At 36.8% G+C, this 27,774-nt stretch overlaps 1 protein-coding gene and 1 non-coding gene across 3 annotated transcripts in view; both read right to left on the reverse strand.

The window, feature by feature from the left end:
• Nucleotides 1-27,774, reverse strand: part of AKAP6 (A-kinase anchoring protein 6) — a 571,051-nt gene that overhangs the window by 88,978 nt on the left and 454,299 nt on the right. For both annotated transcript variants that reach the window (XM_088024647.1, XM_028114891.2), the window contains exon 11: nt 739-885. In XM_088024647.1, the coding sequence (XP_087880773.1) occupies nt 739-885 (147 nt within the window). The remainder of the gene's footprint in view (nt 1-738; nt 886-27,774) is intronic.
• Nucleotides 24,723-24,829, reverse strand: LOC114217996 (U6 spliceosomal RNA). The gene has a single exon (XR_003611080.1). It is a non-coding gene; the product is annotated as a U6 spliceosomal RNA (small nuclear RNA).

Below are 27,774 nucleotides of genomic sequence, written 5' to 3' on the forward strand. Positions count from 1 at the left end.
TCAGCTCTCTTCCAACAAAAGGACAGTCTGTCTCCTGCACAGTGCCATCCTGGTCTCTGGTTAACAGAATTTCTATATTGCCTTTTTGCCAGGTTCTTGCATCTCAGTCTTTGGCTGAGACCCAGCCCATCATTGCGTGAAATGAATTACATGAAACTTTTTTTTTGCAGGAGGGGGGGGCTTTTGTTAAAAGTGAGCTGGAAGTTGAGGCACAAAACAGAGGCCGATTTCATTCTGCAATTCAGATTTGGGTCAGATTTGCATTTTTGTTTTGGTGGCTTTAGTGAGACTTGAAAGCTGTAGCAACAACTCCACTTTTCATCTGAAGGGTACAGTAAATAGTTAAACAGTGGACGGCTCTAACATGTACCTTCAGAATAAATTCTATTAACACTCATTCAAGCATGACAAGTCAGTGTATATCAGATATACTGTATTATAGTTGACTTGGTGCATACCCATAATACATGGCATATTTTACTTACTTTTTTATGTATTAAAGAACCAAAATTATTAAAATCTGAGAGGAGACAAGCTCAGAGTAAAAAAAAAAAAATCAGCATAAGAGGAAAAGCAGTGTTTTTCCCTCATAATAGCATAAATAGCTTGTTTGAAATGTAGGTAGTGAATTGAAAGAGAGAGATATTTGTGCTTCAAATTAGAAATCAGACAGATAGAGTACTTCACTATACAAAAAATGTACACATAACCTACAAACAGTAATAAAAATGCAAATACCCCAAGCAGTTCCCATTTTTCATTAATTGAATCCACTTTTTCAAGGAGATCATTTGGTAGTAAAACGCCACCTTTCTTCAGAGCTTCAACCTTACTAAGCAGCTCCGTCTTTTTCAGGTCCCTGATGGACATTTCCACACTGTATCGCTAAAACAAGAAGAGAGAGGAGAGGTATCATTAGGGAGACAGGTGTTCATAGAAAATCTTTGAGCACAGAGTTAGTGATGCTCATGGGTGTTAAAAGTTTTTGTTTCCAATAAAATGTCTGGGAAGGCTAAGCCTAAGGACCTTCAGAAGTTGAGGGATATTGCTGAAATCAGTCCAAATATATATTACTCACACATACATAAACATCCAAGGTATTCCATTTAGTTGACTAAGATTTATGTCATTTTATTTTATTTTTCGTTAAGATCTGAAGATTTATTTATTTTATTTTTACAGAGACAGAGAGAGAGAGAGAGAGAGCAGGAGGGAGAGAAAGCAAGCAGGGGGGAAGGGCAGAGGGAGAGAATCTTTCAAGCAGACTCCCAGGTGAGCGAGGAGTCCAACTAAGGGCTTGATCCCACGACCCACGAGATCACAATGCAAACCGAAAGAGTCAGATGCTTAACTGACTGAGCCACCCAGGCTCCCCGATTTATGTCATTTTAAAGTAAAGTTTACACACACACATTTGATCTTTAATTTAAAATATTCCAAATAGGAAAATACCTGGTCCAGGGAGATTTAATATTACAGTTGATTTCGGTCAACACTTGGCTCCAGAGTGCTGCCCATCTCTCATCTCTGCCCCACAAGGTGGTACAGGGTTGTACAAATAAAATGATCCCTAAAGATTGTGTGACCTTCCTCCTTATCCTGTAAGTCTCCTGAATTCTCAGTTAACACTCCCCCCACCCCCATTTTCTTTTACTTAAAAACTGCATGGGCTTGAGAAGAGGTACATATAGAGAAAAAAGAGCAAACCAGTGCTTTGGAAATGTTTACAAATCTATGCTTCTTTATTGATTATGATAAAATGTCCCCAAACATCACAACTGACTACAGACACTTCTCCCCCAATATACACTGTATTCTAATGAACTGCCGAGTGAGTCTCTGCTAAAAGATGTTTTGCTAGAGATAATCTAAGTGCCATTTAATATGGCAGTTACTATAGTGATTCTCTTCAAATAACTCTATTTGGATAACTTCATAGTTAGAAAGCCTAACATTACGAACAGCTATAAATGACTCTGGCTATATTTTTAAAATGTACTACACATAAAAACACCTCTGAGTAGAAAACTAGACTCTGGTTAAAATATTACACATATTTTACAACTTTAGCATGTTTCCAAAATATAATGGCAATCCCCCAATTTTTTCTTTGAGGTGCGTAAGTTGGGCCACTGAGACCTTTGGTAGTATGGCTTCTTTGCTCTAAGTGAGCTAAGACAGGACCTTATCAGATCTAATCAGAAAAGCTTTTGTCTGGGCAAAGCAGCAAATCAGCCAAGTTCAAAACATGCCCAAGGATGTTATTCACCCTGAAAACATGGTATTATCTAAGATCCCAAACTAAAATACAATTGGAAGCAGCTTAAAGGAAAAGAAGGTATGAGATTCTTATTTTGGGTAATAGATCCTCAGTATTTACGTGCATATGTTTGCATACTTTTAGTTTCAGATTTTAATCTTTCATTTACACTAAACATGCACATCATTTGTATTATGTAAACTTCTCCAAATGTTAGTCATTTGTGGATCACAGAACAAAATGTTTTAAATGAGGTGATTTAAAGCATTTCATAGTATTAATGAATGTTGATCAGGGTGTCGAAATATCCAAAATTACATGAATATGCATCATGAAAAAAATCAAGGGTTGTTTTAGAGCTCCTCCAGAATTTGACCTGTGATACATGGGAGATTCTGATTGCATTTTCCAACGTCAGGCAATTACCAGGACCCTGTCACTCCAATACTTAAAAAACACACTGGCCACTCAAGTTTTCTGGACAAAACACTCAACAAGTATTCTAGAAACCTCGATAGTGTTTTATTTATCAGAGTGATGACTGAGGAGAGGCCAATCTGCTTTATGTAATCAGATTCCCATCTAAAGATGATGCTGCTGACAAAGATTTACATAATTAATTTGGTAAGACTTCTTTGACATAATATTAGGGAAACCGGCATTTCAGGCAGGCAGAAGAATCTTATTCAAATTTTTTGCTCATGCCACGTGCACTGACAGAAGGAGTCCTCCGGCTGTGCCGCCTGTGAGCAGCCTCCACCAGTTATCACTGTCACTTATGACAAGCTCATCCCCTCTCTTTACCCCAACTTTTAATGGCTCCCACACAGCAGATCAGTCAAGACAGAGAACAGTTTAGATTTGTCCCATAAAAATGAGAGTCTTGTAATAATAAAAAAATATAAAAAGCAATTAATTTAATTTTAGACATAATAAAATAATTTTCCCTATGAAATGCGGTACAAATAGTCACTGCAACGGCTATTATAAAAGGTTATTACGCTAAAAAAACCTTGTCTCTAGGTATGCTCCCTGTCATGTCACCGTGTAACCTACTGTATAAATAGCTTGATTAAAGATGTGATTGATGGACAGTGCCTTCAAACTATAAAAGCTAAGAGAATCCAGCTAATTGTTAGGTGTGTTGGTATGTGCATGAGAGGTACTCGAATGTCATGTAATTTAAGGCAAAAATATTTATTTTAATTTTTGAGGCACTCCGAAGGTTGAATCTGATACGATTTAGGGACCTCAAGTTGTATATGTATGTAGCGATGCCAGAGGGTTGTTTTTGTTGAGGCTCAAGGTGTTTTGCTCTTCTCTTCAACATCTTTCCAGAAGCCTTAGACAGGGAGAATCAACCACCAGCTCTATCAGTTCTCAGTCATCCTATCAAGTAGGGCTACTTTGTCCTGTGGTGAGAAGATAATTTAATCTTCATATTCATTTCACCCACAGCAGTAAGTGAGCAGAGGCTGCCCCATTGTGTCCTATAGTCTGGGGTTATTATGATAGAGACTACTCTTCAATAGCCCAAAATGAGATTAACAAAGTTAAAGTCAGATGGCTTTTCTTGAGTGTTAAGGTAAATAAGCATCCAGTATTTAATTTCCCCACAGCACCTGCTGTGGGCCTCTCTGTCTAGTCAAAAATAAAATATACTCTATTGAAAGGGCATATTTACATTATTAAGTGTATTTGCTTGGTCAATTCAATTTTGACTAATGAAGCCTCCTAATAGATACGTGAATGATCTAAATTAAAGACACAGGCCACTCCTATCCTAAATGCCACTCCTATGTGTACAGAAGGTATGTAAGAACACTTTAAAAACAGAGTTAAAAATAACCACAAACACTAGCTTGCTATTTTAACCAAAAATTAAAGAAGTTTTTAGAAATTCTTATTCAGTGCTTACTTTTTAAAAAGACAAGTGCTGAAATTGAATTATAAAACAAAGCCAGTAAAAACAGGGATTTCTGAAATAAATATAACTAGAAATGCATAAAGACTTGATTGAGATAACTTTTTTGACAGTTATGCTAAAGGCTCTTTTCCCTCCTAAAATCTTTTTTTTTTTTTTTGTTAAAAATCACACCAAAAATTCTGCCCAAATGGAGACTGGAACAATGCCTTGAAACAGTGTTAATTGTCACCATGGAAACCAGAAGAATAAGCCATTTTGAAACTGGTATAGAAGGCACACATTGAGCAACTCAAGCATTTTTCTGCCTCCCTCAATGTTAAAGAACAAGATGCCTTGTCACTGTGAGGTCAGAGAAAGAAAGCATCATGAAAGGGTTGTAGATGCTCACTGTCTAGTAAATAAAAAAATAGAAAATAAACTACATACAGCTAATGCTATAGGACTCTACCCAGTGAATCTTTTTGAAATAGAAAGATCATCAAAAGATGGCGAGGATGGGGGGATGGATTCCACCTAAGCAAAACTTCAGGGCTATATTATGTGAACCTTGCCCCCAAAGCTCCCTGGGAATTCTGCTGTTGTAATAAAACTTCAGAAGAGGAAAGAAAAAAGGCAGCATGATGGAATTCAAAATAATGCTCTAAAAGCACACAGAGAGATTAAGACATCCATTGTAAGACTTTTGTATGGTGCTTCTGTTGGTTATGCTGAAAAGAGACCAGACATTGCTGAGCAGAGAGTGAAGTTTGGGCTACGAGAAACATAAGAATTAAACCAAAGAATTTTCTTGATTATTAGAATAGGGCTGTCCGATTCTGTGTCTTCAGGGTTGGAGTATTTACATCTTATGCCATATTTTAACTGGGCTTTACGTGACTTTCTATTAGGAAGAGTTAAAGCAAGGAAAATGATCTAGTTATTAGAATAACAAGTGTGAGTATCTTTCCCAGTGCAAAGTAATACCACAAACACCTGTGTAGCAGGCATAATCCCCCTTTCCCGAAAACTCACAACAGAAAGATAGAGAAAATATGGCAAGGAAAAAAATGTATTTTAGTCTATTTACAAGAAAGCATATGCTAGGAATACACCCAAACACCAAACTACTGGAAAACTATACATGAAAATATGCATTTTTGCACAAAACTGCAGAGATGTGTCTGTCTGTGACTCCCGTATTGTGCTTCCTGGCTAGTGTTTGCCCTCCTCGTGCGAGGCTTCATGGTGGCCCCTCAGCAAGTCCATGCCTAATGCCATTCAGTGGTGAACAAAGAGTCTTTTTATACGAAAGTCCAGGGTCCACGGCTCAGCTGTACATGCCCCCGAGTGCAGGAATCTGCTAGAGGCCAGCGCCATCTCTACAGAAACTTTACGCCACCCGCCGTTCCAGGACACCAGTGTCTAGCCTCTCACAACGCGCGTGATGTTTCACATGGAGCCAATATCACCAACACTTCAGGAAGATGTGCAAGATGGAAGGAGGCTCATGCCCAAGACAAATAATAGTCGTTATTTCTTACAAACTCTTTGTATTTTGCCATTAGCAATTTATGGCGAATAATTGCACAGAGAAATTATAAAGACTCCTACAATTGTCCTTGTAAATTAATAATAGGCTTTCTTGATTGGGATAAATTTGCTGCTGAGCCTTTGGAAAAATTAAAAAGTGCAATGTCATTTAAAATTGCCAGAACTCGCACAGCAAATTACATCTGAGGTTAAGAATTGAGTTTTACCCCCTCTTCTAGCTTATTCCATTTGCATGATCTGGAAATCACATTACATTGGCCATGTATTGTTAATTGGACATAGATTGCATTATCTTTAATATAAATCAAACTACAAATATTAAAATGAATTGCAAATTCCCTAATAGAAGATCATAAAACAATCTTTTTTAAAGTATCTCCCATTAATAATTTAATTCTAATTATATCACTCAGAAAACTTAAGTAGGAAACCTGGCAACTTATTTCTCCAATCATTTCTTTTACATAACAAATACCTAAGCCTTTGAAAATAAAGACCCAGGGCAGAATTCACTGTTATAGAGAAGAAAAATAAAAACACGAAGAACTGAAAACTTTTCATTCTGATTGCATGTAAAATACGGCATAGGAACACCAAGCCTGCCTGTCTCATCCCTTCCCTACCCACGTCAAGGGTGAGAAAGAAGTCTCCACAGAAAAGATTTAGCTAAGTTCCAGAACTATTGTAATCTTACTCTCTAAAATTATAAAATTGATTATTATGCTTCTATTTATTTTTTAAAAGGTTCTCTAGCCCTTATCTTTCCCTATAAATCTGCTATCTTTCTGAAGCCTTTGCATGGCCTTTAATGAGTTTATATTAAATATTTAATACTGTTTAGGGCATATCCACTACTACCCAAAACAGTTATATTCCCAGCAGTCCCACTGTTTTAGGCAGAGGACTTGATTGATCCTCCTAGCCTGAATTGAGTAGAATGAAAAGAAGCAGTTGGAAAATAGCAGCAATCATTTAATGCAGATGACCTCTGACAGCCTCGCAGCTCTTCTATCTGAACAGAAATTTGCATGGGGTCTCTGTGCAGAGGAACAATGTAACCTAAATGGTAGACAATCTTTATTCTAATGAAGTGGGTGTCAAGGTCAATGTAAAACTGCAATGATAAATGGTGCACCACTAGGCAAGAGAAGTTGCATGGGCATTGTAGTGCTTTCACATTAATTGAAGACTGAAATGCACTGCGTGAAAAGCACAAGCCTCTCTTTTCACCATAATGTGTTAATGCGCCAATGCCGAAATGATTTCTTCAAGATGTTTGCCTGTTGACACATATCTTATTGCAAAAATAACACAAATGTGGAATTATGGCAAAAAATGGACATTTTTAGAATTTAGCTTTTCCTGGAACAGAATTATAAAAACCTAAATAAAATGTCCCCAAACAACGTCCTGACACCTAATCTAATTCCTTTGATCCCCTTTTCTTTTCTTTTTCTATTTAGACCTGTCTTTAATTAGTTTCAACCAGGCAACCTTTATGGACCCCTTCGCTTGGTACTTTTATACTGAGCTAACTGTAAAAGAGGACCAAGGAGAGGAGAATCATTCGAATACTATTTTTTCTTCTCACTTCTAAGTTTTCTGCTTAGTCTGCAGTTAAGATCTTCAGGTATTGTTTGTTCTGAATGAAAATGTATGAAAAGCCTATGGTTTGTAAAAGAAAATAACTATTTTCTAGTGTGAGAAACTAGAAAACTATAATCTGGCCATTTGACATTGCCAAAATGACTATACAGCAATAATTACACCATTTCTTCAGTTGATCTAGCAATTTTGTGGCAGCCAATTTTTTTTGTTATAAAAATAAGGACTGTAAGCTGCTTTAAAAAAAATCCTGATCTACTTAAGCCTGTCGAGGGGACATTGTTTGCTAATACACTCATTAGCAACCAAGCATTTTAACTTCATCAATTAAACAGGAAATGGAGTTGCACCATTAGTTTTACAATTTGCTAAAATACTGATAAGAGCATATTACGAACCATTTGAGAAACATTTCCAGGCTCAACCCATAATATGTCATAAACTCGATGCATTTTTATGGTTGACTTTTTTTTTTTCTGATTCCGGTAGATGTAGCCACCTTTCTAACACTAAGCTTCCTGCTACAAATAGATTTTAACAATGGAATTACAGTTATACTTGTCAGGAACGGTCTGCGGGTCTTTCAGTCTGTAGTCTTGGTGACGAGGAGGCTATTAGTATGATTTACTAGAAAATAAATGATATTGCTGGTTTGCAATTCTGATGGAAAAAAAAGTGTTTCAAATAGAATTTAAAATTCCTTAAATGGTAATTCAGAGGGAAAAAAATCTCAATATGAAGGAGGATAGTGAAAAAGAAAAAAAAGTTACTGATGAAACTGTTTAAAAAACTGTACAGCTTCATCTGTGTGTGATTTGTCAGGTCTGAAGCTTTGACGTGCCCAAGGGGCAGACCCCAGCGGGGAGTAGGCTGCCGAGCTAAATAGCTGTGAAAGAAGTCTTAATGTAGGATGGAATTCAAACTAACCTTGACATGACCTCGGGAAAAATATGCAAAAAGTAAAATGAATGCACTCTGCAAGATACATCCTAATTTTGTGGTGGAGCTGGTTAGTTTTACAAACATAACTGAGACCTTAAAAGAAAAATAGAAAGCTAGTAAAAGGGGCAAACTTTGGAATTCAGGCAAAAAACGTAAGCAAGCATGATGTGTTACTGTGAAGGCATGTGAACCATTTGGAAAGAATCCAAATAAAAACCCACACCGAACAATATTGTTGTCAGCCTGTCTATTCAGGAAAATTGTTTTTTTTTTTTTTTTTTTTTTTAGGTTGAATATAAATGACACAAAGCCAAGATTACATCACTGCATTACAAAGTCTGTTGTGGGTTTTAGCTGAACAAGCCCCATGGATCTATTGGTTTAGGACAGTAATTCAGTAAGGAGGTTTTAATGTGTTATTTTTCCTCCAGTGACAATAAAAAATAGAGGAATTTAAGGAAGAAATAGCGTGGGTGCTCTCTAGTCTATCTCTTGCTTTTGATCTGTATTTGATAAGCCAGGCTCACATTTTAGTTAATGCATTGAGTCTTGATTTGACTTTATTATAAATTTTGCCTGTTTTGAAGTGATCGGCTTAGGAGGAAGGCATTTGTTCTAGGTCCCCGGCCAAGAACTGGCTAACTCACTGGATATATGGAAATTTTAATTGACTGTCAACTTGTGTAGAAATTCAATCCTATTACCTTCTCAATGCAATTTTGTAGCAATACCAGTTATTTACTACACTACTAACCAGATTTTAAACATAATTAAATTGCTAAGAACATACACCCAAAATCTAATGACTTAAATCCCTACAGCAAGGATGTGAATTCCTAGATCAGGTATATTAGATTTTCATAAGCATAAAGTGAGCAGAAGGATGCAATCATTTAGAAGCACAGAAGTACAAGGAGTTTTCCTGAGAACCTGTCGAACAACATATGTAAAGATCACGGTTTCATGGATATGTTATACCACAGGGCTCTTTTTTGGTCTAGTCTTATTCGATATTTTTATTAATGATACATAAAAGTAAAATATGTATATAGCATGTTGACTGGATTGCCAGGTTATACTAATCTCAATGATCAATAAAGAATAATAAATATTTTAGTTCAGAGATCAGGAATTCAAATACATACAAGGTAGCGGTATACTAGCAAACTGGCTCTCTGGGGGAAAAAGAAAAAAAATAAAGCCCTGATTTATAGTGTTTGCTGATTTCCCTGATATAAATACTCCAACCATGGCAGATTCCAAACTACCAAAGGTTGCTACTGCCAGCAAAATTCCTGAGTACTGAATAACTAGTTCTTCTGAGCCGGTACTAGCCAGCCCCAGGACCCTACTGCCTGGCAGCTAATGGAAAGAAGTTGAGTTGAGCACAGATCAGTCATCCTTTTTCATGCTCTAACTGTTGCTAGTGTCTTGGAAAAAGAGAACTGTTTTCTCTACTAAAAGAAAAACAATGCAAAAATGTGAGGATTACTAACACTCAATCCCAGTGAAGGGGGAAAGGAAGAAGTAGTGTGGATTATGGAGGGTAGGAGAACACAAGTTCCATCTACAAGGGGCAACCACTACTCAGCTCTGCCAACTGTTCCTATGTTGAGAATATGGCTTCAAGATGGCTTCTATATGAACAGGGATATATGTTTAAGAGAAGCCAGAAATACATATTTTCATGTGAAATCTAATTTTTATATGTTGAATTAAAACTTTTTTAACACTGTACAAGCCAAACTATGTTTCTGAGTTGGATCTGATTCATAGGCAACTGCTTCACAATGTCTGTTTATGATGATACTATACTCCAAAGGGAACACAAGATGCTAGCAGAGTAGATTAATCTAAACAGGAGATATGATATATGTCAAGCCTGAGATAATCATTTCCCACCAATTAAAAAAATAAAAATACAAAAACTGCATAAATAACAGAAGTAAGTAGGCTTCAACTGTCTTTAGGTTCAATGAGTCAACAGACAGTGGAAGGTAAATATAGAAAACGAAATACGATTTGGGGCTGGATTGAGACAGACATAGGGTTATAAATAAGAAAAGCAACAGATCAGTTTGATTGTGACTTACTAAGCCCAAACCTGCAGTCCTGGTTCTGGTTGGGTTCCATTTTCCAAGCGGGGCTTAGACAATGTCTAAAATGTCCAAAGGAGAGCACTCAAGGAAGGCAGAATATTCAATGCTTCCCCAAGGAGCAAGCTGTTGAAGGAGCTAAAGATATTCAGCCAAGGGTAAGTAAGAGTTGAAGATGAGAGAAGAGAGGGAAGGACATGTTAGCAGACTTAGAAAATTGGAGGGCTTTCAACAGAAAATATTAATTTCTTTCATCTGGTCTCAGAGGTCAGGCAATGGGATCAAAGGCTGAAGAACAAGTAGGAGCAGAGCTTGGGCAACAGGGAGCTCCCACTTACCACAGGTATTCAGGTAGAGACCAGAAGTGTATGTAGTTGGGAGATTTTATGAGATAATGAGGCCCTGAATGAGGACTGGCCTAGAAAATAAAGTCTAAAGTTCCTCTCTGTTTTAGAAAGTTGAGCTTCTTTGGGCTCACATCACCAAATCAGCCATAACAATCATATTATTCTGTGTATAGGAGGAATGTCAAGACCAAAACACACCAAGTCAAGGAGAAGCCACCACTTACTGGAACAAGACTCACATAGAAGATTCTCATGTAGAGAAACCTAGGAGAACCACAAGGGAGCAGAGATACAACCACATAAAATGTAAGCTATACAATCAGAGCTCAAGATAGGACACTAAAAATGAGAAGAAAAGGCAACTTTAAATGAAAATCCTCAAATCATCTTCAATCTGTACTACTTTAGGAAAGTATTTCATTGAATTTGAGATATTAAATGAAACCTTTGGGTCCTTTTTTTTGGTAAATATTTTATGGGAAACCTCTACAGAATTTATGCAGTTAAGTCCATATTTCAACAAGGTCTTTCCTGCATATTTGTTTTAAAGACATAAACTTCACAAATGGCACTCTCAAAAAATGTCTTCTATCAATACAGAACTTTCTCTAACAGATTGAAAAAATGTGTTATAACCCTTGCTGCCAGCAGTGTGGGCATAATGGCAATTTCTCCTCCATGCTATGAAACTTCATGGTTGTGCTATATTATGTTGAAAATCTGCACATCTCAATGGGTTTTCTGTGCATTCCAATGCACTTCAGTGACGATGTGGATCATTGCCATAATACATCATGACTGTTCTAATTACGGTTTCATTATGATGCACCATATCAGGGCTGTCGTAATGTCATGTCAGCACATAGTAAGAATAGTTATGCAATTATGTAATATCTGTTAGAGTACATAGTGTAGGATGGAAAAAAGACACGAGGAGCAGCAATTAATGTAATGGAAACTCAGTTTTCTCCTTTAAAAAAGTTTCCAATTTAAAAGTATTATTTCTTCTGCTTTCCATCCTCTGATCTAAACAGATGCCTTGAAACACATCTATTTTTGTTTCATTGGGTACTACTTTATAATCTAATGGATTTTTTTTAAATAAAGCAAATAAGATGAGAAAACGGAAATTCCTGACTTTAGCTGTTCTCCACATGTCACAGAAGAGTGAGATTTACCTACTATATACTACAAGAAATCCAGTAAAAATTTGAGTGTAGTAAATTAAAGTCCACTGAAGGCTTACTATTATGCAAACTTCAAATACAGTGTCACATTCTTCTATCTTCCTTGATATCTTATGTAGACATAGAACTTCTTACTTTACCCCTTAAAAGTTGACCAGCTATATCTTAAATAAACTATGATCATGAAGTGAGACAAAGCATTGATATCCATATTTACTTCCCTAAATTATGACCATAAAGAAACACTTGCCTTTAGCCTAGCTGCCAAAATATGCCCAAATATGTATAAAAACAGAAATCGTATTATCTATCTTATATTTGAAGAATAAACCCAAGGATGAGGGCTATTCCTTTTTTGGCCAATCATGGAGTACCTTGAATATCTGAGGTCTTCAGTAAACACTGAATCAATGAATACTTTTTCAAACTAAGCCTAAGTGATACATGAATTGCTGTTTGTTGTTTTAATATACAACCATGGGAGAATTTATATATCAAAACTTACCCCATATCTCTATAGCAGAATTATAGGCTTGTTCAATGCAAGTATTTATAATAGAAATGCTGATGAAGCCCAAACCATGGACGTATACAGTTGTGCAGCAACAGCCATTTCAAATATAGATATATTTTTAGCATTAGGAGGCACCAAGTTTGTTTAAATCTGGACTTTTTTTTTTTTTTTTTACAATTGCAAGTAATGTTAATAGCACACTGTAAATGTTAAGGCTAAGTGTGCAATGTCAAAATAGATTGAATCTCTCTGAAAATTGGAAATTCAGGCTTTTCAAACGTAATCCAGATGTTTGGCTTTTATTCAGATTTCAAGAAAGAGGGAACTAATATGATATAAAATTCATACATGCATATTTCATTAGTGCCTTTTGTATCGCTGAATTAAACATTCTGAAACGTGCTTTTCCCAAATCACAGAGTTTTAAACCAGAGCAGTTGCCAAGATGTTGCGCACCTCAAAAATAATGCCAAATTAATTTCATAAGGAAGAGACGATATATTTCTCATGTTAATGCTGTTGATAATGTTTCTTCAAAGAGAATATCTTGCTTTCTCTTTGAGGATGACAAGAAAAAATGAGAGCTAGAACACTGTAGCCATTGGAGTCTATCAAAAAGATATTGCTGCAGCACACTGTGACTTCAGAAATCTATGAGAATCAGTGGCCTAAATGAAGGCTGAAAGCACTACCCCCTCCCGCATAGTGTCATTATCAAAAGGTATCTTTTCAAGTTTAGTGCACATGGGCATTCCTCAGGGACTATGGACACCAGCACTGAGAAACTCACCATAATTATCCAGAACTCACCATGTTTTAGGTTTTAAGACAGAGCCAATCAAAGCATTTCCAGAGTTGTCTGCTACCAAAACACAATGGAAATGCCATCATACCATTATATATTCACATCAAGATTTTTTTCCTTTGTAGTGTATTTTTGACTTTTTAAAGGGTTTTTACATCTATAATCTTAATAGAGCCAAAATGTCATGGTGTTTTTCTTGGTGAATGCCCAAATCCCTGAATTGTAAAATATGTGATGCCTTAGGCCACTTTTTGAGGGTACTCTGGTACCTTCACTTCAGATAGGGATGAATGTAGTTTCAGAATTAGATTATAAGTTCCTACATGAAGTGTATATGGTCAGGGATCATGTGCTGTTCAATCTTTATCCACAGTTAACTCTTAGCATTATGGATTATATGTAGAAGTTGGAAAATATTTATTCATTTGAATTTCTCCCAAACAAAAGACCAAGTGAGCCTATATCCGTGGTTGAAATATATGTCAGGTACAGTATTAGTACACAGAAATGAGTGGCATGTGATTGCCTCCATTTATCTTTGAACTTCATGCTCAGTGAAAAACTATTTGATCAGAACCCCCAACACAAAAATATCACTCTCAGTTTTTAGACAGAAACTGTGAACATAGTTAATTGTTTCCCATGGCCAGGAATGGTTAACCTAAGAAAAGCTTCTATAAAATGTATCAAAGAAAAAGAAGACAGAAACCTTTTAAATATTTAAGGACACCTTTTAGGAATTCAGGGTTTTCTCGGAGCAATGACATTTGACCAGGATGCAAGAGGTGGGTCTAATTTCCAGTTCCAACACCAATCTGCTATAGATTTAAAAACCTTTCTGTTCTAGCCTCTTTTTCTTTGGTGTCTTTGGGGATACATGTCCATAGGTACTAGAGAGAGATCTTAAGAAAATAAATTTTAGAGATTTCAGGCTTTAAGCACTGTTGCTCCAGCATCAGAAAGTTTGACTGTCATTTCAATGGATTGTTTTCTTTTTTGTTCTCCAATGGCAAGCCCATGGGGAAAGTTAGTAATATCACTTCTGTCTTACAGATTGGAAATTGATACATAGAAGCTAAGTGACTTGCCCACGGTCAGTAAGATATCACTAAAACCCAGAAACAGAACTTCCAGGAGGAATTTCAGTTTAGTTTGCTAGGTCATGCTGTCATTTTTGAAAATGCATCTTTAGATATCAGTCCAGAATTCTGAGAAAAATGGTAGGCCCTGGGAGTATAATGTAAATAAATACGGTCAAGAATGTCATTCAAACTGACTTTGGAGTGGTCAAAACACACTTGAGAACCCCACCCTTGGAGCGTCTATGGCCAGATTCATTTTGGTGTTAAGTTCATCCTCCAGACCTCCACAGATTTTTTAGTAGCATGAAGTTGAGGCTAAAAGGGCAGACAGGCTCTCACTGACAGTCATACCTGTTGTTCAGAAGAATGATGGCTCCCAGTTTAAAGAAGCTCTAGGGTACAGGTGAAAATTTATTAGCATAAACTAAGACTATAAAGAGCAAATGCTGGTTATGATAAGTGCTTTTGAGCATTTTTCCAGCTATGTAAGGGAGTCTGCCATAAACATTCAAGGACGTTTATTAGAATAGCTCCATCAAAGAGAAACACAGTGTGTTTGTATGTGTGTGTGTGTGTTTGTCCAATCACAAGAGTGATAAACGTAAGAAAGAGGAAGGAGTAAAAATTTAGAGAACAAAATGAAGGAAATACACAGATGGAGGGAGAGAAAGTAATAAGAAAATAGGGGAAGTTACAAAAGTTTCACCAGATAGGGTCAACAATAACTAGTCCACAGAGAATAAATCATAAAAACTACATAAAACTAGAGAATGTTGCAGAAGAGGAAGGAAATCACAGCTAGAGAGAGAAGGTTTTCAGTGACTGGTTCCCCTGAAATAATTGGATGAAGGAATATGATACTGATGACTTAAAAATTAGCATAAGGGCTGCAAAAATTCAGTAAATGGAGACTGAAACAAAAAAAACCAGAAGTACCAGGATGTGGCCATTTAGTGCAACTTATAGCCATAACAACAGATAACTGCTCAAGAAGAAATAGGTGCAAAACTTGTGATTTTGAGGATTTTCTCTAAGCACATCAATAGGGAGTCCCTTCACTGGGTACTACTTTCTCTGTGACTGTTCCTTCTGCCTTTGCTCTATTGGTGGCTTGCTCTATTGAGGGAAGTTATTTCATATTTTCGTGGTCATCCCATCTGTAAAACAGGGACAATGATATCCTCACCACTTACCCACCACAGACGTTTTAAGAAATAAACAGATCTTGTTTGAGTGAAATTTCAGATCTCTACGTAAAATGTGCGATTTTAAAACAAAGTCTTTGATTTTAATACATATGACTTGTAATAAGATAATGTGGTCTGTGGCCCATTTTCAAGTTAAGACCTCATATTTCCCATTCCTTTTTATTACCTGTTTTAGAAATAATGTATTGGAACTACTGTCCACATTAGAGAATAAAATAGGTCACATTGGGGAGCAGTCATTGAAAAGGTAAACAATATTTATATACAACACATATTACATATACATATTTATATATAATACATATATATTAACTATGTATATAGAGTCTTCATCTTTTAGAAAATATATCAACAAAGTGTTACTATTTTTCTCTCCCCTTAATAAAGGGAGGAGGGAACATGTTGGTATTACCCAGTAATACTACTTCTCAAAACCTACACATACATAACCATTTGATCACTAGGTTCTATAAACACGGTGACAGAAGGACCCATGCCAAGCATTTTAATTTGTGAGTCAATGAGATTCAAGGAGTTTGGCAAAAATAAATAAATAAATGAAAATAAAATATATGCCTGGAATCAGATTGCCCATTGTTAAACTTTGCTTGCATTCCTTACTAGCTGTGCACGTCCTTGTGCCTTAGTTGCTCATCTGGGGATAATACTAATACTTCTTTCACAAGGTTGCTGTGAGGATTGGATGCGCTAATATATGCAAAGATCCTAGAACAACTCCTGTTACATAATAAGCACTAGATACAAGTGTTTGTTCAAACTTGATCCAAACGTTGCCTGCTAAGAAAATATGACCTTTGGCATAACTTTTCTCATCTCTTTTATACCATTAGTTTGCATATTTATGTATATAATTTCCCTTCCCTACATGAAACACTGTATCGAGGATTCAATGTTCAGTGGAAAACAATCTTGCCTTGTGTTGACTTTCACTGAACACATGGATGAAAGCTATTAGGGGGTGCTGCTGTCTTTAGTGCATCCCCCCCTACCATGTTGTCTTCTGCAATGTATCTACCTCCGTATCTTCATTCCACTTATTTAAATTCTATGCAGCGAGGTCCAGTTCAAATATCATTCTTCTTATGAAGACATTCTAAGAAAACCAGCACTTATTTTTTTTTTTGGTACCACACATATTTGCTATCTTTGCTATTACTTCATATTTTTTGGTTTTGCTTTTCCAAATGGGTTATAAATTACTGAAGGAAAAGGATAATCTTCCTTTTATTTTGTTTTTCAGAGCATATAGTAATCCCTAACAGATGCTTACTGCCACATCTTTACAGTAGCTAATAACAGACAGCATCATTTCTTCTCACTTTTCCTGACTTTTAAATGTGAAATTATTAGACTGTTAATTCCTAATATGTATTAGACATGAACATGAGACATATGAACATATATTTAAAAATATATATGGTAGGAAATGTTTGTGCTTAGGCAAACAGAAAGCAATGCAAATTTCATAAATTATTAGTTGAGCTTGATACTAATTAGTGCAGTTTGCAAAGTGGGAAAAAACTTGTAATCAATTTTTCCCCAAGCAAGTATGAATCTGCCTTTAACCAGATAGCTCTCCAGAGAAGTAGCCCCAGTAGGGAATTTGGAATTAGAGAGATTGCCTGTCACTAGGTCTCCCAGGGTAACTCTGAATTCAAACGTGAGCCTGTTCTTTACCAAAATGCCCTAGGGACAATTCTGGTCCTTTCCTCATAGACAGCTAAATGCCTTTAGCAGTATTTGCCATGACATCCAATGTGACAATTCAAATACAAACCAGTGATGTGCATATCACAACTCAAGCAGAAGGTAAGAACAGGTTGTTTGTACCACATAAAATGACCTGTTTTCAATGGAAATATAAGTGAATATATCTGTTCTATGCTGCAAAGAAATCTGAAGAGGATTCGATCATTCTGCCCAAAGAAAAAGGTAGGAAGATTAAAATGTGTAGAAAATAAGATGTCAAAGAGAAAGCTAAACTTCCATGACAGATTTAGCAAGACACTGTTCAGAATCCAACTGAATAGTTATCTACTACTGAATAAAAGTAAAATGTAAAGGAAAGGGTCTAAGAGGACTCATAAAATTTGCATTTACGACTACCACCTGAAATGAACTAAAAATAATGTGGCATTTAGAAACTATACGCTTTTTATGGTAGCTTGCCACAAAATTATATTTACCCATGAGTTTGTTTCCATAGCCTTTGAAATCGAGTTCTTAAAATTCTGGTTTTTGCCAGATGGTTCCTAGCCAAACCAATTACTAATTGGAATAATCTTTGATTTTTCACCAGTGAGAGACTCTTGAAGTTGGAATGGACCTTTAAGCCACCCAGTCCATCCCCCTGGCTTTATAGATGAAGAAAATGGAATCTGAAAGGTAAGAGTCATTGCCCAAGGAGAATCCAGCCTCCTTCTCCAGCACTTTATCACACAGCTTTCTAATCTTCCTTACATGGCACCAGTGTTTAGCAAAGCTCAAAAATAAGATAAATGAAAATTCAAAAAGAGAATCTAGAGAATTAAAAAACATAAAGAAACTGGGGTACTGATCTGAAGTCCACCTACGCTCAAGAGAAATTAACATATGGAGATCTGAGGGGCAGTGGCCCTTGTCTTTCCTGTGGAAGCTTCAAGATTAATTAATCCTGCTAGGACACAGCTGAGAATAATACTGAGTCATGGCAATCCTCTTACGTGATAGCCAAACTTCTTTTTTAAAAAAACTACTTTGATGTAGGTGTGGGTATGCATTTAAATATTTTATTTTGTTTTTACTGTTTTAACTGGTCCTAACCCTGATTTAGAATTCATTTTCTAAAAAGATCAGTGTGAATTTATGTTTCAGGACCAAACATAAAATAGAGAGTGATTTCAGAGCAGCAGAGCCACTGGAGAAGTGCTAATAAGAGCAGAATCACAGCCAAAGTTGAAAGAAGTGCATTAGATCCATTTTCTGTTTTCCTTTGGGTCCCACAAGCACAATAGAGTATAGGAGGCCACCTGGTGGTGAAATGAACCAATTAACCATTTAATGCTACATTGAAGAGCAAGGCAACTGGGAAGACTTTGGGTTGTTACAAGAGGAAAACTAGAACCTTGGGCAAAAAAATGATAGTCATCAGGTATTACTGTGATACAACAGCCAGAAAATTGAATTGGAAAATCATTCAAGTCTGTAGAATAATGTATATTACTGAAGAGTTGTCATAATAGTTATTTATACAAGGGACTGGTGAACTTTTTCATCAGTCAGATCATTTAGGCATGCTGGCCATACGGTCACTGTTGAAACTACTCATCTGTTATTGAAGTATAAAAACAGCCACAAACAATACATAAATGAATGTGCTTGGCTATGTTCCAATAAAACTTTATTTAAAAAAAAAACAAACAGGCCATGGGCTGCATTCGACCTTCAGGCTATAGTTTGTTAACCCCTGAGTCTGTATTATGTCTGGAGCTATTTACCAAGCACAAGGCTGAACCCCTTATATACATTACTCATGGAATCCTGACAACCTTTCAAAGTGGGTGTTATCCCCATTTCACAGGTTTGAAAACTACAGCCTAAAAAGTTTAAACAATTTGGTGGAAAATGTATTATGTTCCTTCTAACATAGAAACGCTTTATGTAGACTCATGACCATTTTTCCTCTGTGATTACAGAATTCTGTTCTGACTCTCCCTCCCATTTATCCTGCAGAGGCTGCTTTTGGTTCTCTCCATGGAGACTTTGCTCCTGTTTCTCCATCTTGCGTTCCTTTGAAATGTTGTTTGTCTCTTACCATCTCTTTCTCCATCACTTCTTTTATGTTTAAAAACTTTATGTCAGTTTTCATAACAACAGATGTAAGCAAGCATGAAAAAAGACAAAAGCAATGTATTAAAAATAGATAGCCATATATACAACAATAAGCCAAGGAAACTGTCATACTGTATATGCTCCAAATAGAATATGAGCCAAAAACATGATGCTCACTCTTACATAAATAATATATTACGCATCCACTGGGAGAAGAAGCAGTTCTGTCCCTAAATGGGAGGAAGATTTTTTTTAGCCCATTTTATATCATTTTCTCTTCCTTTTCAAACTTTTTTTTTTAGGTATATGATGTAAGTCATGCTATCTCAGATAAGCCATATTCCTCTTCCAAACCATCCATGAACTATTTTATTAACTGTTAATAAGAGAGAGTTGAAAAACCTGATGGAGAAATCCGTGGAGCTTGGTAAAGCCCCTCAAATATATGGATTTACCAGCACTATCTCAGTATTAGCATATTTTCTCCTACAACAGAGGATAGAAGTGGTTTCAGTTAGAGTATAGACAAAACTGATATAAAGGACTTTTAAAAGATTTTTTAACTTGAAAAGAAACCTGCAAAAGCCTGAGAAATGTGACTATATAGAAAACAGAGAGAAGAGGTTTAATTACCGAGCATGGATTCTGGCCGATATGACAATTAAATCTAACAACAGAAGGGATTTACACTAGATAGAGGAAGACTTTCAGGGAAGGGAGAGTTGTTAAACAGTTTAATGGGAGGCTGTGGAATTCCCCCTGGAAAGATCTTTAATGGAGGACAAATTCTCTCCTATCTGGAATGGATAAAAACAATCCTTGAAAGAGAGGAAATGAAATGAAGGTCCTTATGAGGTCACTTGCAGTCCTGAAACTCCAGGTAAAATTCTCACTTCCCATGGAAATAAATAACTGTATAAAATCTCTAAGAGATTCACTCTGGAAGATTCAGGAGAAAACACTCATTAAGCAGGCAATTTAAATCAGAAAGTATTTGAGTGCCTGATAGATATTACCTAGCCCCAGGGAGATGTACACCCCCAGCAGAGCACAGGTCTGAGCAGCAGTGTTGGACAATGGACAGAGAACACAATTATTCACTTCAGTTAATTTTTTTAAAAAAATCTTTGAACTCCAATCAGCTTTCTGGAACTGTCTATTTCCTGAACTTGGTGAGCTCAAAAAATCCCACAAGAGCTGGCTGTCACATGAGATTTCTGGCATTACTCATGGTATCCCTGGATCTTTTTGTAAACAGAAAAGGCTTCTGACAGTGTTTCCATACTTCATCTCTTTTTCTAACCCAAACTTGGACGGACGGAGCCTCTTAAACTATCATCAAAACATGGATTATAAAATGCTAGCCAACTTTGAGTTATTTTGCTATATTCCCATGCTGCAGAAAAAGAATTCAATTAGCTCAACTCTAGAGATTCATTTATACTTAAGTTTTAATGAACATGAGGATTTTTGTTCATGGCTTGTACGAAATCCAGTGATTCACCGAATGGATCTTTAGCATCAGCAGGCAGAAGAGACTGAGGAAGAAGAGAGAAAAAGCACACAGAGAGGAATGTTCTTCACACATATTTTCAAATCTCAACATGTCCCAGCCAAGGAAAGCTGAGGAGGAAGGACAAAGTTCAATGGGAAGACAGTGAACCCAAATGGATGTCAAGGACCTAAATAGGGGCAAGAGGTGAATTCATCACAAATCTTTATCAAATTCTAATTTAAAAAATGGTACATCTTTTAGCTTTGTCTTAATTGCATAAAATCATTGAAGCTCACAATTAATGGCTAAGTTAAAAATATAAATGACCATATATGAGGATTATTTTTAAAAACTATGAACAAAGGGTGACTTTTTTTTTAAATGAAAGAGTGGGAGAAAGTTTCAAAATTACATTTGGCTTTCTCCTGACCTTACAGCGGTCAGCCTTAATTTTTTAAGTTGCATATTCTGAATTAGCTAGCTGTAGCTTTGGAAAGAGGAGTCAGTCTTTTATACACCATCCATCCACCCTCATCACGATGGACTTGGATTTCTTCTTATTTTTTTTCTCACCTCTCTCATGACTACTTTTTTAGACATACATACTCCTCTGAGGTCAAACCTAATTTTCTACAACAAATATGTCAATAAACTCTCCCATTCACTATGGTACAAGAAAAAAAAATGTGCTGATAGTCCTACCATGTCTAAAGACTGTCCACGTTCACCTGCATGTATTGTTCTATTTTTAGGTTTTACATTTGCAGGGTACATGTTATTAGTTATATGTATAAGTAATTATACTGTCCACATAATCGAGAATGCACCAACAAATAGAACAGTTTGAGAGGTTTTGCAGATTAGCCACAGAATTATGGTGATTCGTTAAACATTTTTGTACCATTTGTCTCAGACACGGGCATCATGATCCTTCCCTTCCTCCCTCCCTCTTTCTTTTCCTCTCTTTCTCCCTGACACCAACCTGGCCAAGTCTGAATACCCTGAGTATTAAGAACTGCACTTAACACACTTCCATTTTTAAAGGAGAGAGATTGTTGGTTTTGTTTTTATATCCAATATAAGAGAAGGCCATGAAGTTTCAGACTGAATGACCACAGCATGAAAATAGGGTTGTTTTCTTGCAAAAGTAATGAATTGATAGCATAGTTCTGATCAGTAGGATTTAATTAATAGCTGATTAAATAAGTCTATTTGAAAAGTGTTTCTCAATATGTATTTATTGGGTTTCTATTATGTGCCAGGTATGGCACTAGGCGGTGGAAATATGGCAATAAACAACACAGACACGAAACTTGCCCTCCTGGAGTGTGGAGTCTAACAAAAATTATAATCATTCATTCTCACATTTGGTCCACAAAGTCCAAACCTACCATCACTATCAAAAAGTATGCATTTAATTATAACGAAGTACTCATGGCTAAATTATTCTCAAGGAGGGCTCTCTTAGGGAGGCACCTATGAATCCTGACAGAGTAAAACTATTATAATGAAGGTAGCAAGATTGAATATGCCAAGACTTATAACATAGAAATGAGCTCCAAACTGAAACTTGGCATATATGAAGGAAGTTTGTAGAGTTATTTACATATGCATGATTTAAATGTCTTGGGACTACCAGCATATTTGGTCCAAGGAATCTGGTTTCATCCAAATTCAATCCTTATGAAAGATTTTTTTAACTAAATGAGTTAATACTTTGTATATGTGTATATATGTGTCAACACACATCAATGTGTGTGCATAATCACGTGTGTACATGTATCCCTTCCACAAACTTCCTAGTTTTCAATGGATAAAATGAGATGACAAGGGAAATATCACGAATCACAAATTTTCTTTAAGCCAATGTCAATGAGCATGTAGAATCAATTACTTAGGAAAGCAGCTGAAATAGTAAGTTCAGAGGAGTTACAGGGACATACAGATGTCCTTCTGGAGAAAGGCACTGTGGTCTAAAAAAGTTTAGAAGAAAAATTAGACTCAACCCCAGAAGCATTAGCCAGCTTGACTCTTTCCTGGCTTCAGTAAAAGAAAATGCGTATGTGGGTGAGTGTATGTATGTGTGTGCGCATGAGCATGCGTGTGTGTGTGTGTATGTTTATGTTTTGTGTCTTATGTAAATGAACGAAGGTTCAGCAGGAAGACCACTGCTTCCCTCTTAGCTTACCCCAGCGTGCCTCATTAGGTACAGAGTGTCGCAGAAGTGCCTAGTTTAAGAATGTATGAGCTTCGCAAATGCCAACATTATTAAAAATATGCTTGGGAATGCCCTTGTTTCTGAGAACTGAAATTGCCTCCTTGACAGGACTGGAAAATGGTTTTTCTGCAAATGATATTCCTCTAGAGTATCTCTCCATGGGGACCCTTCTTCAGTAACTTCCTTTGGCAATAACAGGATCCATGAGGTTGAATCTTCCTTAGGGCAATGCTGTCTTTAGTGCATCTCCCCCCACCCAAAAAATACATAAATATTTTCAGCCTTAGCTTTCCTGAATCTGACAAAACACAGGAGATTCCTGTGAGGCTCCACATGGCAACACTCTCTTAGGGTGCTGAGGTGCTTAAGAAAGTTTGAGGGTTTTCACAGAACAGCCTGATGATTGGCTAAAGAGCAAACCCAAGTCCATCATGTTTTCTCTGCTGATGTTCCATTTAATATATAGGAACTTCTTTCTCTCTGGCACAAGAAGCTCATGCAGAGGGAGGAAAATGCACTTGCAAGAATTGTGCCGATTGTAGAGAAGAAGATATGGGGCAATAGTGAGTAGGCAAGTAGCATGTGAAAGATTGTGGGCATTAAAGTCAACCAGATTGGGTTCAAACTCTGATTTATTGACTTGTTTCTTGTGGTAGCTACTGGTAATAGCAACAACTATTTCTAGCTTTCTGCCTTTCTGGCATATAGTAGGGATGCATTTCCCCATCAGCTTTGGAGTTAGGTGGGGCCATGTGATTAGTTCTGGTCAATGATTTGGAGAGGAAGTTATGTGTTACCCTTCCAAGTAGAAGGTTTAATGTGAAGAGGGTGACCCTCCAGAACTCTCTTCTCCCTTTGCCACATTGAGGGAATATTTAAGAGGGTGGCTGGTTCATTAGTCTGAGTCCTCGAGTAAGAACAATGCCAAGCAGAGCCCATAGCCAACCTGTGATGGATGTGTAGTATGTGTGAGCAATAAATCTTTGTAACTTTAAATCTTGGAGATTTAGGGGTTGTTTGGAATCTCGGCAAACCTTAGCCTAACCTGAGAAACTGGTTCTTTGAGGCCAGTCACTTAACCTCTCTGTGTTTCAGGCTCGTATCAATGAAATGGGGAAAATAATTCAGGATCATTGTGAGAGCATTAAATAAGATCATGTGTAACACAATCAAACAGTAAGATTTGACCAATTTAGTTCTTATCTCCCTCCATCCTACTTCTACCTCATACCCCACCCACACACACACTTCCCTTTTCTAGATTCCTTCTCTCTACCAATTCCATCTTCCCTTCCTAGTGCCCTTTCATTTGAACGAAATGTTAAAATTGGCATTTAATTCAGTATTATTCTCCTAGCCCCTGAGAATATCTGCCTCCAGTAGAGTGCGTTCTTTTTATCTCAAAGAAATGAATCTTAAGGATGGGATTTAAGGCAGTATGGACATTTAGTGATGGAAACAGCTGGGTTGGGGAATTCCTAATACTCTAAAAATGATGTCCCTTGGACAACCACAAATCTACCTCATTCTAAAGTTAGACATGGTAGTGAGATAAGGACAAGAAAAAAGGAGGTAAATGGGTTCATCTGAGAAAGTATTATGGTTGAGCTTTTCCCACCCAGGGTTTTCCAGACTATTCTGAACAGGTACCAGGGCTGCTTTTTTTTTCTTTTTTTAAAATATGGAACGCTTCATGAATTTGCATTTCATCCTTGCGCAGGGGCCATGCTAATTTTCTCTCTGTCATTCCAATTTTAGTATATGTGCTGCCAACGAGAGCACCAGGAATTTTTTGGAAATAAACAAAATACTATCTAGGTACTCTTCTAGCCCTACCTTCCTGTTTTAGGAATAAATTGTAAAAACTAGAATAATCATAAGGACAAAATATATGGATTCAATAGTATATCTTACATACTTGGTTATGTTATGATATAACTTATGTTGTAAGTCATGTGATTTAGTGTCGTAATTATGATGTAGTTAGGATAACCAATGCCTTCCCCATACAGGCAGTTATAGTTATGACCACCAGTACCCTCCTGATGTAATTACATGGAACATTAAACCTAACATTTATCCTTTTTATATCAAGACCCTTTTGTCAATGATAATACTTGGTTTTCATCTTTAAACTTTGGTAGTCCTTTTTTTTTCCAACAAAATAACTCCCAGTTCATACCATGTAAAGTGTAATCACACATCCTATGTCTTTTTTTTCTAGCTACAAAGCACATTAGCCCAAATATGAATATAACCACTAAAGATAAGTAATTTAAAAATAGGCAATGCTAAAAAGTAGGTGAGGGACATTTCCATGGACTCACTGACCTAAAACATACCACAGAGTATCGAGCAGATCTGGAGCCAAAGGTGGTAGTGAACCTAACAAACACCCTTTCTTATAAGTAGTTTAAGTGTTCCTCTAATTTATGTTATAAAAACCAGAAAGAAATCTCTAAATATGTGGGGTAAAAGCCAAATCTCTCAGCTTAACACAGGAGGGAAACACTGCACATTCACATCTAATTAACCAAAAGTCATTTTTCAAAAGTTAAAGGCTGAAATTTTTGCAATTTAATCCAAAATTTTATTAGCAAACTCAAATGATTATATCCTGATTGCAATTAATAAAAGCTCCCAAACAGGTCAACTCATTAAAGTGCTATCTGTAATCATTTGGATTTTAACATGATGGTTATTACTTGTTACCCCGAAACCAAGCCGCACAATGAGATATTGATTACTTGTAACCTTTAGATCCAAGGATTCAAGAAAGGTCAGAGGAGGGGAACACTATACCTTTCTTGGCTGGCAAACGTATTGCCTTCAGGAGAATTCAAATGATTCCTATTGGCCAAGTAGATCCAAGATTAGTTTATTCGCTGGGCTGACAAGAAATGATGACGCTTTTAAAAATAACACCCAGCACGTATTTAGTGAAGTGTTGCATTTATATAACCAGTGGCCTCAAGATGTGCTTCACATTGCAGCAACTCTCAGGCTGTTAACCCTTGAACAAGTTTTGTTCATGGAAACATCTTTGCTGGGATGAGATACTAAACGCAGTGGCTTTAATTGGAATAAACTCATCTCATTAAATTCTCTTGTGGGTTCCAAAAGGCTGAACACAATCCCTGGCCACTGCTGGCCACTAGCATTTCTTTGGGTTTTCTTTTTCCATGACAACATTTAGAAATATTTTTCACATTTGTGCCACCGAAAAGCAAGGAGTTCTTGGTGGGGTCCAGCAGAATTACGGGCAAGGGAAACATAACTGTTATGTGTTAGATTAATTTGCAGAACACTTGGCATTATTATTGCCAAGTCGTCAAATTGTTCCAAGTTGTTCCGGAAGGTTGTTATTAATAGTATGTTTTCTGAGGAAAGTTCTGTCTACTTTTGGAACTGCATTTCTGTTGCCAAGGAAACTCCTTTAAGCACAGTTTTCTAGGAGCACACTGCTGCTTTTGTTTGCCAGTGTCCTATTCATATCATCTAAGTAAGCGTTTTACATGCTCCAGCCTTCAGTCCCAAATGTTGAAGTTTTAGCCCATTTAAGTTGCTTTTTCAAACACAGCTTCTGCCTGCTATGATTTGCCTCTTTCTCTCCCCCCTTTTCTCTCTCCCTCTCCAACCAAAGCCCCTCTCTCTCCCCGCCTTCTTCCCACTCTCCCTCCAACACGCCCAACTCTTACTATTCAAGGTTTATTTTTTTAAACAGTTGCATTAGGGGAGATAGTTTTCACGAGTTTTTGATAAATTAACTTCAATTTGAATAATAATTCCATAGGTTGTAGCATTAGTCCTTCAAGTGTTAATTATCTTTTCACTTTAAAATTAATGTAGTCATTTCCTCCTGACTCCTCTACCCCATTTATTGAAGTGCTGAGGAAAACATGTCATTGAGTCCTGAGCCAGCCCTGTTGTTGTGATTAAGCGTGGTCACATGGCCCATCTCTGCCAAAAGGAGGGCCCTGAGAAAAGGTGACAAAGACAGTGATTTCCTGTCAGCAAAGAGTACGACAGGGCTGTCTAGAAGTGATGCAAATGAGGGGAACTTTCCCCACGGCTTGTTTGATCCACTCTAGGCCAGAGCAGGCCAGGCCAGGGAGAGAGGGAGCCGCACAATACAGCAGGGGCGGCCCAGAGAGCCAACGCACCTTCCGGACAGTAGCTCACAAAAACTGCTGGAGGGCCTTCCCTTCCTTGCCCCTCTGCACACACAGCCAACTATTTCTTGGCATACTATTCTCTTAACATCCTTCTCTCTTTTTTTTTTTCCCCTCTTAAAAAAGAGATTCAAATAGGCATTATAAGCTCCAGCAAAAACGGCGTTTCCTATACTGTTCAGAAACCACATCCAGCTACTTTTTCTTCTAAGCATTTTCAGGGTGAGTTTTGTCCTCTCTCAAGAAAGAAAAGAAAAATATATGTAGTTGTCTTCATAAGCAAACATGGATTCATCAAAGCTCACATTAGGATGACAGTTAATCTAGGACTTTGTAGCTCTAATAAAAACAGAACAACAAATTCATTTCCACAGAGCAGTGGAGGCAGCCTAGATTTTCCTATTCTGATCACTTTTAAAAGGACTAGATAATGTTATTTGAAATATAATGATTTTAAGCATATTCTTCTTATCTTAATGGAGTTTTAATCTAACATACAATTAAGCTCTACAATTAATCTACTGAGAAAGAGGTAAAAAATTATCATTAGGTTCT

This window comes from Eumetopias jubatus, unplaced genomic scaffold, assembly GCF_037043125.1.
Source record: "Eumetopias jubatus isolate StellerSeaLion01/CBP00866 unplaced genomic scaffold, mEumJub1_p1.0 scaffold_7, whole genome shotgun sequence".
NCBI classification, from domain to species: domain Eukaryota; kingdom Metazoa; phylum Chordata; class Mammalia; order Carnivora; family Otariidae; genus Eumetopias; species Eumetopias jubatus.